Here is a 15,892-nt window from a genome sequence, read left to right on the forward strand (position 1 = left end):
GTTAATCTGTGGTTAAAAGCACTTGCTTGCAAAGCCTGATGGCCTGGGCTTGATTCCCCAGGACCCATGCATATGGACTTTGTTTGCAGTAGCAAGAAGTGCTAGCATGCCTATTCTTTCTCTCCCCACCCAAATAAATAAATATTTAAATTGGTTATTTCTTATTTTTGTTTATTTATTTATTTTTGGTTTTTCGAGGTAGGGTCTCACTCTAGCCCAGGCCAACCTGAAATTCACCATTGGAGTCTCAGGGTGGCCTCGAACTCATGGCAATCCTCCTACCTCTGCCTCCCAAGTGCTGGGATCAAAGGTGTGCACCATCACGCCCAGCTAAATTGTTTATTGTTTATTTTTATTTGAGACAGAGAGAGAGAGAGAGAATGGGCACACCATGGCCTCTAGCCACCACAAACAAACTCCAAATGCATGAGCCACCTTGTGCATCTGGCTTACATGGGACCTGGAAAATCAAACCTGGATTCTTAGGCTTCGCAGGCAAGCACCTTAACAGCTAAGCCTTCTCTCCAGCCCATAAATAAATATTTAAAATAAACAAAAAATAATGAAAAATAACATAAAGTATCTACTCTCTAGGATGGTCATGGGCTTGCTATCAATTCAGAATCATGCTCAGGAGAAATAAAATAGAGAAAGAAATAAAAAGGAAAATTTCTTCACTATCACCTTATTACTAGACAGTGAGGAAAACCTCAGCTTTAGTCTGAGTTAGATCACTAACTAACTGTTTCACACTTTACAATAATACCTCTGGGCTGGGAGAGATGGCTCAGTGGTTAAAGGTGCTTACTTGCCAAGCCTGAAGGCTAGGGTTCAATTCCCAGGCCACCTATATAAATCTGGATTCATTTGCAGCATTCACTTGCAGCAGAAAGAGACCTTGCTGTGTTCCTATGCATGCATACACACACACACACACACACACACACACGTGCAAATAAATTTTAAACTATGAAAACTAAGATCTCTGGGTTTAGATATCATTTATAAAGTAATATCTACAACTTTTTAGATGTGGTATCTTCTTACAGGAAAGCATTTTATTTTATTTTGAAAACTTTCTCTTGGAATATGAGTAAATTTCACAGAATTATTAAAACTGTGCAATCACTGAATAATTAGAATGAGGATGAAAAACAAGTTTATTTCCTCCTGAAATCTCTAGCAAACACTCTCGAATTGTGTTACTAAGCATTAAACAAGTAAACTAGATCAATACATGCAATTATTTTACTTGGAGAGCATCTACCTTTTCAAATTGCACAAACATGCACATTTTGCTAACAGGTGGAAGTTGTGTGTGACACTATGTTATTGAAAATATCAGCAAGTATAATTCAGAGATGCAAAAAGAAAGAACAACATATAAAATAAAGTAACGAATCTGTTTATAAAACAAGTGAGATATCGCTCTGCTAAGCCAAAACATTAATCATTTTCTGTCAAAGCTAAGGGGGGAATAAACTATGTGTCTTTAAAATAATTGTGATCTTTCTACGTCATAGCTGATGGAAAAGTCACCAAAACGCTGTGTGCCTATATGCAACCCATTAGGTATCTATTGACCTACTGACATTTAAATCCTTAGATGTAAAGTTGCTGTTTTGATGACTTCAGTCTTCCTCATTTCCTTGTAAATGACTTTTTTTCCTTTGATGCCCTTCTTTAAAATAGTTCTGCCAGGTGTGGTGGTGCAGGCCTTTAATCCCAGCACTCGGGAGGCAGAGGTAGGAGGATTGCCGTGAGTTCGAGGCCACCTGAGACTCCATAGTGAATTCCAGGTCAGCCTGGGCTAGAGTGAGACCCTACCTTGAAAAGAAAAAAAAGTTCTTATCCTTACATTTCAAAACACTTCTGAAAGCCCACGAAGCTAAGTTCATGCTGTTACGAGGGTTAGTTGTACTCTCCCAGTGACTAGCTTTCCTCTTTGAGCACAACCAGATTTTTTTTGTTATTCTTAGTTCATTCATATAAGTCACTTTACATACATCACTGCATTTTACTGCAATACTTAATTTTTGAAAAAATCAATTTTATTTTGCAGAGATGGAAAATTCAAACCTGCTGCTGGACATCACAGGCCATTAACTGCAGAAAGACACTCTGTGTCTGCTACGTCAATATTGACTGATGCGTTCATGCAGTAATGAGCCCCCCTGCTTCGGCTGCCCAGGAAGCACTTTCTCTGTGTAGGGATGGAAAGTAATGGCCATTTCTCTGAGCTGCCTGATGTCAGAGCTGAGCTGGGAGGCAAAGTATATAAAAGCCGGCTTGCTGGTTAGCAAGCAGTGGATGGGTTTTTGTTCATGAAGCTTTCTTGCTGTCAAAGGTATTCCCCAGTCTTGCTGGCTCTGAAACTTGGAAAGGTAAAGAACGTGTCTAGGAAAGTATTACTGAGCAAAAGAAACATAATGTTGAGCATATTGTATATGTCCAGGAAAGGTCAGAGAAGTAATGTGCTGTAATACTAATTTTCAGATTATTTGGAGAAGGAAATTGGGAAATTGGACATTTTAAAAAACTGAAAAGCATTACAGGGGTATGTCAGCAAAACTAAGTGAGATTTTTATAAACTACATTCCTAGTTGACTGTGACTTTCCCTGAAGTTATCTTGAACAATACCCGATATTCATTTACTTCAGATAATTCAGAAAATCCTTTTACTTTTTCCAAAGTATTTGCTTTTGCTAACAATAGCTAAAATTAAATTCAATGACTATAAAATGAGTATGCAATGCAATCTATGTAATTTTTGAAGGAACCTTTTATAAAACTTGTCTGTTTATATAAACGGAAATAATTTTTGCAATAACAAATTTTGATTGAAAAACAGGTCAAGATTTCAAACTGCATCAATCAGAACTGTGAGAAGATGTCTTGGTTTCTATATTGTTATTCTTTTATTTTTTAAGATTTATTTTATTTTATTTATTTATCTGAGAATGACAAACAGAGAAAGAGGCAGAGGGACAGAGAAGAGAGAGAGAGAAGAGAGAGGGAGAGAGAGAGAGAGAGAGAATGGGTGCACCAGGGCCTCCAGCCACTGCAAACTAACTCCAGATGCATTCGCCCCCTTGTGCATCTGGCTGACGTGGGTCCTGGGGAATTGAGCCTCGAACCGAGGTCCTTAGGCTTCACAGGCAAGCGATTAGCCACTGAGCCATCTCTCCAGCCCCACATGGTTATTCTCTTCAGAAAACCCGAGCTACAATGTGCATCCCAAAGCTGCCGGCTGTGCTCCTGGTTCTCTCCGTGGCCTTCAGCTACCTCAAAGCGACACCCGTGGAAAGGTTAGTGACCCCAAGATCCTGCTTCCCTTGAAAAGTGTGGGAACATCAGAACTAAGTCCTTGTGCCACTAGACTTGTCTAGGTCATGCTTGTACGTGGTACTTTAATCTATCCAGTCCTGTGATCACAAAGGAATAAGGTCCATGGCTGACTGAGTATCTCTGACGGCTACTTGCAGTTTCATCTAGAAACATGCTGTTAGAACTTATGGGGAAAACCCACTGTATAAGGCAGGAAGAAAAAAAAAAAAAAAACCTAAAAGAGGGCAAAGAAATTGAAGACATTTCCATAAGGGATATATCAAGGGGAATTTCATTACAGATTTACATTGATGTTCCCCACCCCCCCTTAAAGAGCTCTGGATGTATGCAAACTTTTGCAACTCTTTGTGAAAATTTAAGTTATAGAAAAAAGTGGGGGAAAATTACACCACTGACTATTCTGTCAAGAAAACAGAATTATGAGGAAGTTATTCTTCATGAGATTATTTCTTCTAACTTACTAAAAATGCAAATTAATAATAGCATGGTGATCTCCAAGAAAGGTTCGTTTTGAAGCACAAAAAGGTAACCAGAGAAAATGAAATGATAGTTTAAGGAAAGTTAAGGTAGTCTTAAGGATGTCTGATAAAATACCAGCAATTACAAGTATAAAATGAAAACCACATAAAACAAATTCTCCATTTCTTTTTTTTAAGATTCTTGAGTTCAGGTCTGTGCATCTGACATCCATCATATGAGGAAGGTTAGTTTGTACCTGACTCAGTTTTGCTCCAGATATTCTTGTGAGACCAAATCTATTCACCCTAAGAACACAGAGTATTAAATTTACCTTTGGAAAGAGGGTGATTTAAGCCATAGCAGAGCTCTTCTCATTAGAATTCGTATCATTTTCTCTCTCTGTTTGCCTTGTAGTGTTTTTACTGGGCGGAGGACTGTGGAAATGTGTGAAGATTTCCACAGTCCCCGCCTACAAAGAACACCAGAGAGCGTTCCCTGAAATTTCAGTACTGATCTGCTCTTACAGGACGTTCTCAGAACTAGATGTAATTTTCACTGGCTTTTCCATGGATAAAAATAACTTTAAAATTGACATGAAGTTTCTACTAATCCAAACAATTGAAGGATAACAAGAAATTTCGCAATATTACCTAGCATGTCTGTCAGGGTCTTGGTCTTCTCTTTATTAGATGTAAAACTTTACTAAGTGACTTTACGAAATATATCTTTACGGATGTTTGCTTTTGATGAAGTGACCTCCCACCCGCCCCCCAGACACACAATAGTAGCAATACTTGTTATCAAGTTGTTTTCATGCCAGGCTCACAATCTTTTCCTTCAAGCTATTACAATATAAACTTACAAGAGAGCCTTTAAGTGACTTTTTTTTTTAATTTTTAATTTATTTATTTGAGAGCGACAGACACAGAGAGAAAGACAGATAGAGGGAGAGAGAGAGAATGGGCGCGCCAGGGCTTCCAGCCTCTGCAAACGAACTCCAGACGCGTGCGCCCCCTTGTGCATCTGGCTAACGTGGGACCTGGGGAACCGAGCCTCGAACCGGGGTCCTTAGGCTTCACAGGCAAGAGCTTAAACGCTACGCCATCTCTCCAGCCCTTTAAGTGACTTTTTAATATAGTTCCTGAATTCAGCACATTTTTCCTAAAAATGGGATTACTTATCATCCTAAACAATAGTCTGTAAACGTCAAAAAAGCTCATGAACCTGTATGGAAAACATCACAAATTGCAAACTCCTTCAAAAGAATAATAAATTAAGCTAATGTAGATTTACCATTCACTGCCATTTCGTTATGAAATTCAGTCAGCTCATTCGAGACTCTTGCAACTTGTATACATAAATCAGATGGATGCAGGGTAAACAACTAATTTTACAAACCAACCTAAGCAATAGTTTCATGACATTATACTCATGATTGAGGCAAAAGAATCACATTTTACCAATGAATTTTTACATGCTATTGCAATTATCTACCAAGCATGCAATAAAACAGAAATCAAAGATAAAGTTATGGGCTGGAGAGATGGCTTAGTGGCGAAAGTGTTTGCCAGAGAAGTCAAAGGAACCAGGTTCAATTCCCTAGGACCCATATAAGCCACATGCACAAGGTGGAGCATATGTCTGGAGTTTGTTTGCAGTGGCTAGAGGCCCTGACACGCTCTCTCTCTCTCGCTCGCTCTCTTTCTATCTCTCTCTCAAATAAATCAAATAAAAAATTTAAAAAATAAAGTTACCTAGGAGCCAAACACTGGATGCTTACTATAGGAACACAAACACCACCACATTTGAATGTTATGGGAGACAAATCAGTGTGAAGTCTTTCACTAACCACTTTGGACTTCATTTTCCACCCTAATGCTTCTTTTGGCTGGAGTCTTGAAGACACTGAACAGTATATTTACATAGAAGCCTTCAGGAAAGCAAATTTGCACTTATGAAAACATAATGTCAGGCGTGGTGACGCACACCTGTAATCCCAGTACTCAGGAGGCAGAGGCAGGAGGATTGCCAGAAGTTCAAGGGCACCCTGAGACTATAGAGTGAATTTTAGGCCGGCCTACCCTACCTAGAGTGAGACCATACCTTGAAAACCCAAATAATAACAATAATAATGTACTAACCCTTTCTTGAAAGAAAGAGGTTATTTAAAAAAAAATTTTGTTTATTTTTATTTATTTATTTGAGAGCGACAGACACAGAGAGAAAGACAGATAGAGGGAGAGAGAGAGAATGGGCGTGCCAGGGCTTCCAGCCACTGCAAACCAACTCCAGACACGTGCGCCCCCTTGTGCATCTGGCTAACGTGGGACCTGGGGAACCGAGCCTCGAACCGGGGTCCTTAGGCTTCACAGGCAAGCGCTTAACTGCTAAGCCATCTCTCCAGCCCTAAACAGGTTATTTTAAAACCAATTAGTGTAGCATTTTATTTAGAATAATTTAAAATTCTAAGATTGAACTTCTAATCAGTTCTCAAAGCCCGACAGCACGTTTCGCGAGAGGAGAGCTTTACACTGGGATCTAGTCATGTGCCAGACGCATGTATTGGAGCAGATAGGCAGCCCCAACCTGACCATTTTCTCTACTGCCTTAAGTTTATTAGCTTAAAGGTACTTGTGCCAAGTTCCTCAGGGAGGGAGACTATCAGTTAAAAACAGAATAAAGTCCAGTATTTGGAAATAGTTGGAAAAGCTCCTTGAGGCATGAAATCATTTTGTTAGTTATTTGAGAGCAAAAGGGAGAGAAAATGGGAGAATGAGTGTGCCAGGGCCTCCAGTCACTGTAAAACGAATTGCAGATGCATGCGTCACCATAAGCGTCTGGCTTATGTGGGTTCTGGGTAATCAAAGTTGGGTCCTGAGGTTTCACAGACAAGTAAGTGCTTTTGCCACTTAGCCATCTCTCCAGCCTTTATGTTTTTTTTTTTTTTTCTTTTTTTCTTTTTTTTGAAAAACACACTGGGAATGTCTATTACACTTTCAAAGAAACATTGCTGAACAGAAAGTATCAATAAGATGGACTCAACAGCCACCCCCCCCAAAAAAGTAGGTCCCAGATGGGTTGGAAGCACACATTTGTAATCCCAGAACTGGGGAGGAAAGGAGAAGATGGAAAGTTCCAGTTCAGCCTGAACTTGAGACCTTACCTCAAAAACAGCCCACCCACGCCCCAAAGTTTGACTCCTTTACCTAGTAATTTCTTAGTCACTGTGCACTTATAAATCCAGGTTCGCTGATGCTGTCAGAAGACTTTGCTGTAGTGAGGAAGAAATGTGGCACTAGGAAAATGAAAACTAAAAGTTTCATGAGAAATTTTAAAACACTCCTGCTTATTGTACCTCTGCACAAAGATACAGAGAAGCCAGGCGTGGTGGCGCACGCCTTTAATCCCAGCACTCGGGAGGCAGAGGTAGGAGGATCGCCATGAGTTCGAGGCCACCCTGAGACTGCACAGTGAATTCCAGGTCAGCCTGGGCTAGAGCAAGACCCTATCTTGAAAAACAAAAAAGAAAAAAAAAAAAAACACAAAGATACAGAGAATATAATGCTGCCTCTTAGAAAGTGTACACAGGAAGATAAACCTATCACATTTCACCCCAAATTATGTATGATCTACTTGTTTCTAGGTATTGACTTTTCAGCCCCTTATTATCTTTCACCTCATGTGTATCTAAAAAAGAAAAAAATCTCAAAAATACTTTGTTTCGGCTGAGGAAATGGCTTAGCAGCTAAGGCCTTTGCCTGCAAAGCCTAAGGATCTTGGTTCAATTCCTCAGGACCCATGTAAGTCAGATGCACAAGGGGGGACATGCATCTGGAGTTCCTTTGCAATGGCTAGAAGCCCTGGCATGCCCATTCTTTCTCTCTTTCTGCTTCTTCCTCTCTCTGTCTCTCTCTCTCAAATAAAGAAAGAAAGAAAATTTTTTTTAAATTTTTTATTTATTTATTTGAGAGCGACAGACACAGAGAGAAAGACAGATAGAGGGAGAGAGAGAGAATGGGTGCACCAGGGCTTCCAGCCTCTGCAAACGAACTCCAGACGCGTGCGCCCCCTTGTGCATCTGGCTAACGTGGGACCTGGGGAACCGAGCCTCGAACCGGGGTCCTTAGGCTTCACAGGCAAGCGCTTAACCGCTAAGCCATCTCTCCAGCCCAGAAAGAAAATTTTTAAAAAATACTTTGTTTCTTATGGAGTTGAAAACTAAAACATGTCTGTAGCTTTTCTAAAAATCAAATAAGCAGTGTCACTGTTCTATATCCATTTAGAACACCATTTTGAAAGCACTTGGCTGGAGTTTGTGCAAGAGATGTCTTTCAAAGACCTGTGTTCTAAAGGCTTGATCCCCAGCCTGCAGTGCTATTAGGTGGTGGTGTAAACTGAGTGCGGAGGCCAAGAGAAACGCTTTAGATCGCAAGAGCTGTCCCTTCAAAGATATTTGGGGAGCCCAGCTTCTTCCTCTTCCTGTTTCTCTTTGCTTCTTGGCTTACCATAAAGCAGGCAGCTTGCTTCATCACAGGGCTACCCACTGGGAGACATTTCCTCACCGCAGGATCAAAAGCAACAGCACCCAGTGACCTTGGACTCCAAAGCTAAAAGCCAAGATAAGCTTTTCCCATGCTGTTTATTTGCTTAGCAGCAGAGAGCTGATGACCCACAGAAACAAAAGACTGCACAAAGAAAGGTATGCACTTGACATAAACAGACTTTCCAAACATTCGCACAAAGCACACCAGCTGTGATGGGTCACACCTAGAACCCCAGCATTTGGAGGACCTGGGAGAATCACAAGTTCCAAGCCACAGAGTGTTCAAGGTGAGCCCTGGCTACACAGCAAGGTTGCCTTAAAACTAAGTAAGTTGAGATTAAATGGTCAAAATTTAAATAAAATTTTAAAAATCATAAGAAATGGGGCTGGAGAGATGGCTTAGTGGTTAAGCGCTTGCCTTTGAAGCTAAGGACCCCGGTTCGAGGGTCGATTCCCTAGAACCCACGTTAGCCAGATGCACAAGAGTGTGCACACGACTGGAGTTTGTTTGCAGTGGCTGGAGGCCCTGGTGCACCCTTCTCTCCTCCGTGTGTGTGTGTGTGTGTGTGTGTGTGTGTGTGTGTGTGTGCCTCTTTCTCTCTCTGTCTATTGCTCTCAAATAAATAATTTAAAAAATCATAGAAAATGATTTCTGAATTATCACTAATATTATTATTCACTTGTTTCTGATGGCTAAAAAAAACATGTGCTGACCATTAATACCACTCACACAAAAAGCCTCTGGGGTTTAGTTCTAAAGGTTCTTTGGGGCAGTGCTAGGGATTGAACCCAGGCCTTCAACATGCTCTCTCCCACTGAGCTTCATCCCCAACGTTTACTTTTGGTTTTATCATTTGGCCTTAACATTGAAATTGTTGAAAAGTCTAGGACCCAAATAGATGGAATTCATATGGGTGAGAGAACTCCTGTGGGGGCCTCAGCGAGCCTGAAGAGGCGATCAATTCATTCCTCTTGAGACTCCATGGCAACCATGACTGGTCCTTGATACCTGACATTCTCTTTCCTTATCCTGCTGCACTTTGTTTTGCTGTGTCAGGCGCATGCAACATGAGATCTACACTCATGACAAGTTCTTTGGCATGTGGTGTATTGCCTGGTCTGCTGCACACACCAGAACCGGCAGCTCTCCACACCACGTGCACCTTGCTTGACTAAAACTTTGCCCATTGCTTAGCAACTCAGCAAGGTCCCTTTCGCCATCCCTGGAAAACACCATTGCATTACCTGATTCATGAATTTTGGCGACATTTTTGATGATGTCACGCAGTGTTTGCCTTGCTGTGATGAACCCATCTCACTCAGGACCATGTCCTCAAGTCACCTGTTGCAGAATTGCCTTCTGACCCCACGTTTCTCTTCATATTCCAAAGCCAATAATTGCAAGGAACTTAACAAAAAATATTTCTTGCATTGTGTCCAGAAAGATATGGGGAATTAAGTTATTTTATATTTTAAATTTCTTATTTATTTGAAAGAGAGAGAGAGGGAGCCTCTTGCTGCTCTAAGTGAACTCTAGACTCATGTGCTACTTAGGCCAGAGGCATGTCCATAACTTCTGTTTCGAAGGCTAACCAGGTTCAGATAGTGGAGGGATATCAAGTGCATATTTGCTAAGTAAAATAGGAATTTGAATGATGTGCTCACAGTGCAATAGCTCAGCAGTCATTTGAAAAAATGTGTGAAATAAATAAGAGAGCAGTGTCCCATAGATTGTCATGACCCAATCCCTAAAACCTGCCAGTGTTCATTTACATGAGGAGGGACAGGGCAAATTATGATGGAGAATCCTAACATGCAGGCTAGAGAGATGGCTCAGCAGTTAAGGTGCTTGCTGCAAAGCCTAATGACCATGGGTTTGATTCCCAGTACCCATGTAAAACCAGATGCCCAAAGTGGTGCATCCATCTGGAATCCATTTGCAGTGGCTGGAGGCCCTGGTGCATCTCTCTTCTCTCTAGCTCTCTCTGCTTACAGATAAATAAATAAAATATTTTTTAAAAAAAGAATCTTAAAACTGGACATGGTAGTACATGCCTTTAATCCTAGTGCTTGAGAGGCAGATGTAGGAGGATCTCTGTGGGTTCAAGGCTACCCTGAGATTACATAGTGAATTCCAGGTCTGCCTGGGTTAGAGTGAGACCTTAACCTCAAAAAAAAAAAAAAAAAAAAAAACTTAACATGGAACATGGGATATTTTTCAATTTCCACATATTCTAAGGTGAATATAAGTATAAATTATATATTCTAAATCCTTTTTATATGTCAGAAAATAAACCTGGCAATATAATTTAGAAGCATATTATTCAAAGACAATTAATAAGTTTTAGAATGTGTGTGAATTTCCAAGGAAAGGTTATACTCTGATATGTTCCATTGGCTGTGAAAGTTGCCACTCAACAGCTGATCCTTATCATGTCTAAAGTGTAAAAAACGTCTGTCCGCCGCACAGAGATTTGCAACCAAAACACAGAGTTGCTTCTGTAAAAATTATTTCTCTTAGCCTTCCTCCGAATGAGATTTTTTTAAATATTATTTATTATTTATTTGCAAGCACAGAGAAATAGAGAAGAAACAGAGAGAATGGGTGTGCCAGGGCCTCCAGGCACTGCAAATGAACTCCAGATGCGTGCACCATTTTGTGATCTGGGTTTACACGGGTACCGGGGAATTGAACCAATGTCGTTAGACTTTGCAAGCAAATGCCTTAACCGCTGAGCCATCTCTCCAGCCCCTTGGTATGGGATTTTTGGGGTGAAGTGGCTGTGTCTAAGCCTGGCTCTAAGTCTCTGACCTTTCTCGTTTGTTCAGTGGAACCAGTCATCACATGGACAAACGTAAGTGCAACACAGCCACCTGTGCAACGCAACGCCTGGCAAACTTTCTGGTTCGTTCCAGCAGCAGCCTTGGAGTGATTCTCCCAGCTACCAACGTGGGATCCAACACCTACGGCAAGAGGACTGCAGTGGAGGGTTTAACCAGGGAACCGCTCAATTACTTCCCCCTTTAGAGGCCCATACACTGCCACAGATCTCATTGTCTGACATATAACACGAGTGATCTCCCGAATAGTGTAACCACGCCTTGTTCATATGCAGCGTGAAAGAGCCACTGCGTGGCCTATGGTTGTTAGTGGCATGCGTAAGTTGTCAAGTTAATTGTTTTAAAGTTAGTACTAAGTTCATGGGATAAAAGAATGTCTCTAAAAATTAAACGTGCTTAGTACACATGCATATGTTACAAACACTTTTAGAAGTCGTGTTTGCCCTGTATCTTTATGACCTGAGTTTAAAAATAAAGGAGACATGGGCTGGAGAGATGGCTTAGCGGTTAAGCACTTGCCTGTGAAGCCTAAGGACCCCGGTTCGAGGCTCGGTTCCCCAGGTCCCACGTTAGCCAGATGCACAAGGGGGCGCACGCGTCTGGAGTTCGTTTGCAGAGGCTGGAAGCCCTGGCGCGCCCATTCTCTCTCTCTCCCTTTATCTTTCTTTCTCTCTGTGTCTGTTGCTCTCAAATAAATAAATAAAAATTTTTTTTAAATAAATAAATAAATAATAAAGGAGACAAGGGTAGTTTAAAATTGGCAGATCATAATCATAGTAAAGTTTTGATTCTGGGTATTACGAAAGCAGACATTATAAGTACACATTTAGGTAATTTTTTTTTTTGCACTAGACCTCTGAAATTTTAAGATAAAATGCCGTTTCACTTCAGAATAAATTATTTAAAACATTTAAATAACAGTTGATTATAATAATTAATTAATATTTCTAATTAATAATAAAAACAATATTAAAATCCGACCCAATCAAAATATTTTTAGAAATCTGTTCTTTGTTGTATCTGCTGGTACTGAGAGGCTAATTTAAAATACACAAGCGATTTGTGTCCCTGGTGGTTGCATTGTGTATTATCTTTAGTGAGATTTCATTTCAGTGTATGTGCCCTTTATTCTGTGTGTCGGTAATATGTTTGTTTATGCAGGGAATTTCAAAAGGAATATGTGTTCTCTCAATCATGTTAAAAACAGACTCCTGGGAACTAGGCTACACGTGGCAACATGTCTTCTTGGCTAGGTTAACTGGATATTTCTGTTAGAAGGTCCGTGTGTGATGCTTGAAGTAAATCAGTTTCCTGGTCTGTCTGCTTCCCCTGGATTGTAAAATGGAAACCACTGGAGGTAGCATTAATTCATAAACTGCTATGATACTAGATTATATAATTTCTAAAGGTGTTCAGTTTGTATTAAAAATAGGGAAGAACAGGTGTGGTAGTACACACATTTAATCCCAGCACTAGGGAGGCAAAGGTAGGATTGCCATAAGTTCAAGGCCACCCTGAGACGACATAGTGAATTCCAGGTCAGCCTGAGCTAGAGCGGAACCCTACTTTGAACCATCCCCCCCAAAAAAAAAATGGAAGAGAAAAGCCTCTCATTCTTCATGAGAATCGGACTTCATGGCAGGATTTTACTTTTAGAGGTGAGGGAGAGGACGCCATGTGTGTGGCAGATGCTGCAGACAGACCTGCGTTTAGACCCTCTGTTCCCCATGTGAACACGCGGTGTGGGGTGCATACCTGTCACCCCAACACATGGGAAGCAGAGGCTGAGGGTCCCCAAGGCAAGACTGGCCCCACTAGTCAAATCAACAAGCTTTGGGTTCAAGTGAGCAATCCTGTTCAATAAATATGATGGAAAGCAACAGAGGGAGAAGCTTGATATTAACCACTGGCTTCTACACACACACACACACACACAGCACGCGCACACACACGCGCACACACACATACATACACACATACACATATACATGCATACACACACACACACACAATCATTAAAATATTCCCACAGAAAGTATGCCTTGAATCACCAAACTATAGGAGTTTTGGTTGTTGTTGTTAATGGGTATGGAGGGTTAGAAAAAAGATGATGAATCTATAAGTGCATATCCAAATAAATAAATATGTGAAGTTCTCTGATGTTCCTCTCTTGATCTTTCTTGTGAAGTACTTACACCAGCATTGCAAATTGTGTAAGTATAACTAAACTACAAACTCTTGAGCTTAATGGTTTAAAACCGTGTCCTAGTATTTTAAATAAAGCTTTGTTGCATGTCACATCTCTCTATATCTTTTATTTATAACATAATAAATATGTAATTGACATATATTACAAGAGTTATGTTTGGGCTTATAAGTTTTAGATATATATTTGTATTAAGCCTGGTAATTTTCCAGTTGTGGTGGCACACGCCTTTAATCACAGTACTTGGGAGGCAGAGGTAGGAGAATCTCCGTGAGTTCAAAGCCACCCTGAGACTACATGGTGAATTCCAGGTCAGACATTGATTAAAGCATGACTCTACCTTGAAAAAAAAAACAGAAATAAATAAATAAAATTTAAAAACCTGATAATTTGCTTCAACTTCCCAATCTGTCTTATTTTTAATTTTTCATTTTAGAGAGACAGGGAGAGGGAGAGAATTGGCACGCCAGATCCAGAGCCACTGCACTCAAACTCCAGATGCCTGTGCCACCTGGTGGGCATGTGCGACCTTGTGCTTGCCTCACCTTTGTGCATCTGGCTTATGTGGGCTCTGGAGAGTTGAGCATGGGTCCTTAGGCTTCACAGGGAAACAACTTAACTGCTAAGCCATCTCTCCATCCTCCAATCTGTCTTTTGTGTGAAGAAAATTTTAATGAGCACATGACTTTAAGGACATTACATTTGGTAGTATATAACTGGCAGAACTAAAATCAGGAGAATTTTGTATTATAATGTGGCACTATCCCATTCCATATTATGAGCGTGTAATGGTAATATAGAATTTATCATTCTGATGGGGAGATTCATCAAGGACAGAGTATTAAAGTGATCAGCAGATATCAATGGCAGATTAATTTACCATTATTTCCCTAGATTGGTATTTGTAGCTCAGTAAGGCATTTAAGAATATGAGGGCTGGAGAGATGGCTTAGGGGTTAAGCGCTTGCCTGTGAAGCCTAAGGACCCCGGTTCGAGGCTCGGTTCCCCGGGTCCCACGTTAGCCAGATGCACAAGGGGGCGCACACGTCTGGAGTTCGTTTGCAGAGGCTGGAAGCCCTGGCGCGCCCATTCTCTCTCTCTCCCTCTATCTGTCTTTCTCCCTGTGTCTGTTGCTCTCAAATAAATAAAAAATGAGCAAAAAATATTTAAAAAAAAAAGAATATGAAGTGAAGAATGACTAGCTGCCATGAATAATTCCTCCGGCTTCTCACGATTTCTTGGTGAAAATGATTACAAAGTGTACGTTGATTAATGTAGCTAAAGATGCCAGCAGTGAAATGTAAGTAATTAGATTGATCCCAACCGTGCTCATGACGTCTATGGTACATAAAGCCACAGGTAGATGCGGGTTCACTAAGAGTAAGTTAAATATTCAAGCACTTACATACACACTACAAATTGTATTTGTTCAACACTTAGAAACACGAACAATCTATGTACGAACGTGTTAAGAACCATCCTATGTAAACCTTGTAACGTCTCCTAAGTGCAAGAGACATTATGCAATGAGCCTCCTGCTTCTCCATTTCCTGAAGATCATTAGCAAGCAATATTATACTTAGATTAAAAAAAATAAATACCTTTGCTTAAGAAAAGTCTTATGAAGTTGGGCGTGGTGGCGCACTCGGGAGGCAGAGGTAGGAGGATCGCCGAGAGTTTGAGGCCACCCTGAGACTACAGAGTGATTTCCAGGTCAGCCTGAGCTAGAGTGAGACCCTACCTCAAAATAGCAAAAAAAAAAAAGAAAAGCGTTATGAGTCCACACTTCTTTTGCCAAATGTACTTCCTAAATACAGAGTGGGACTTTTCACATAAAAGAGGACAAAGTAGTCTTTTCCTGCCTATGATGACTCCTTTTCAGAGACACAGAGCCCAGTGCTATGGATAGATTAATCTTATAGTCACTGTATCCACCTTAGGCACTCTCTGCACTCACGGGGTGCTGTGGGCCAGTGAGATACTAGCGAGAGTAACACAGATCATTTCTAGCCTGTCCTGTGGGTTAAAAAGCCTATGGGAGGGCCAGGCGTGGTGGCGCACACTCTTAATCCCAGCACTCAGGAGGCAGAGGTAGGAGGATCATCATGAGTTCAAGGCCAACCTAAGACTACATAGTGAATTCCAAGTTGGCCTGGGCTAGAGTGAAACCCTACCTCAAAAAACAAAAAAACAAAAACAAACAAACAAAAAAGCCTATGGGAGGGAATGGAGAGATTGCTAAGTAGTTAGGCCTTTGCTTACAGCACCTAAAGGCCCAGGTTCAATCCCCCAATACCCATGTAAAGCCAGATGCACAAAGTGGCCCATGTTACTGGACTTTGTTTACAGCAGTAGGAAGTCTTGGTCTCTCTCTATATATATATAGATAGATAGATAAATAGATAGATAGATAGATAGATAGATAGATAGATAGATAGATAGATAGAGATATATCTATATATATGACTATCCCTCTCTCTCTCTCTCTCCATAT

The 15,892-nt window shown here is 40.8% G+C and overlaps 2 protein-coding genes across 3 annotated transcripts in view; one reads left to right on the top strand and one right to left on the bottom strand.

Annotated features, from left to right (window-relative positions):
* Slco1a2 (solute carrier organic anion transporter family member 1A2) overlaps positions 1-15,892 on the bottom strand; it is a 98,203-nt gene that overhangs the window by 66,218 nt on the left and 16,093 nt on the right. The gene's annotated exons all lie outside the window — the stretch shown is intronic.
* On the top strand, positions 3,230-11,406 carry LOC101602143 (islet amyloid polypeptide). Its single transcript, XM_004664416.2, has 2 exons — positions 3,230-3,309; positions 11,190-11,406. The coding sequence occupies exons 1-2, from the start codon at positions 3,230-3,232 to the stop codon at positions 11,377-11,379; spliced, it is 270 nt and encodes an 89-aa protein (XP_004664473.1). The 3' UTR covers positions 11,380-11,406.

Source organism: Jaculus jaculus, chromosome 22 (assembly GCF_020740685.1).
Source record: "Jaculus jaculus isolate mJacJac1 chromosome 22, mJacJac1.mat.Y.cur, whole genome shotgun sequence".
In the NCBI taxonomy this organism is placed as follows: domain Eukaryota; kingdom Metazoa; phylum Chordata; class Mammalia; order Rodentia; family Dipodidae; genus Jaculus; species Jaculus jaculus.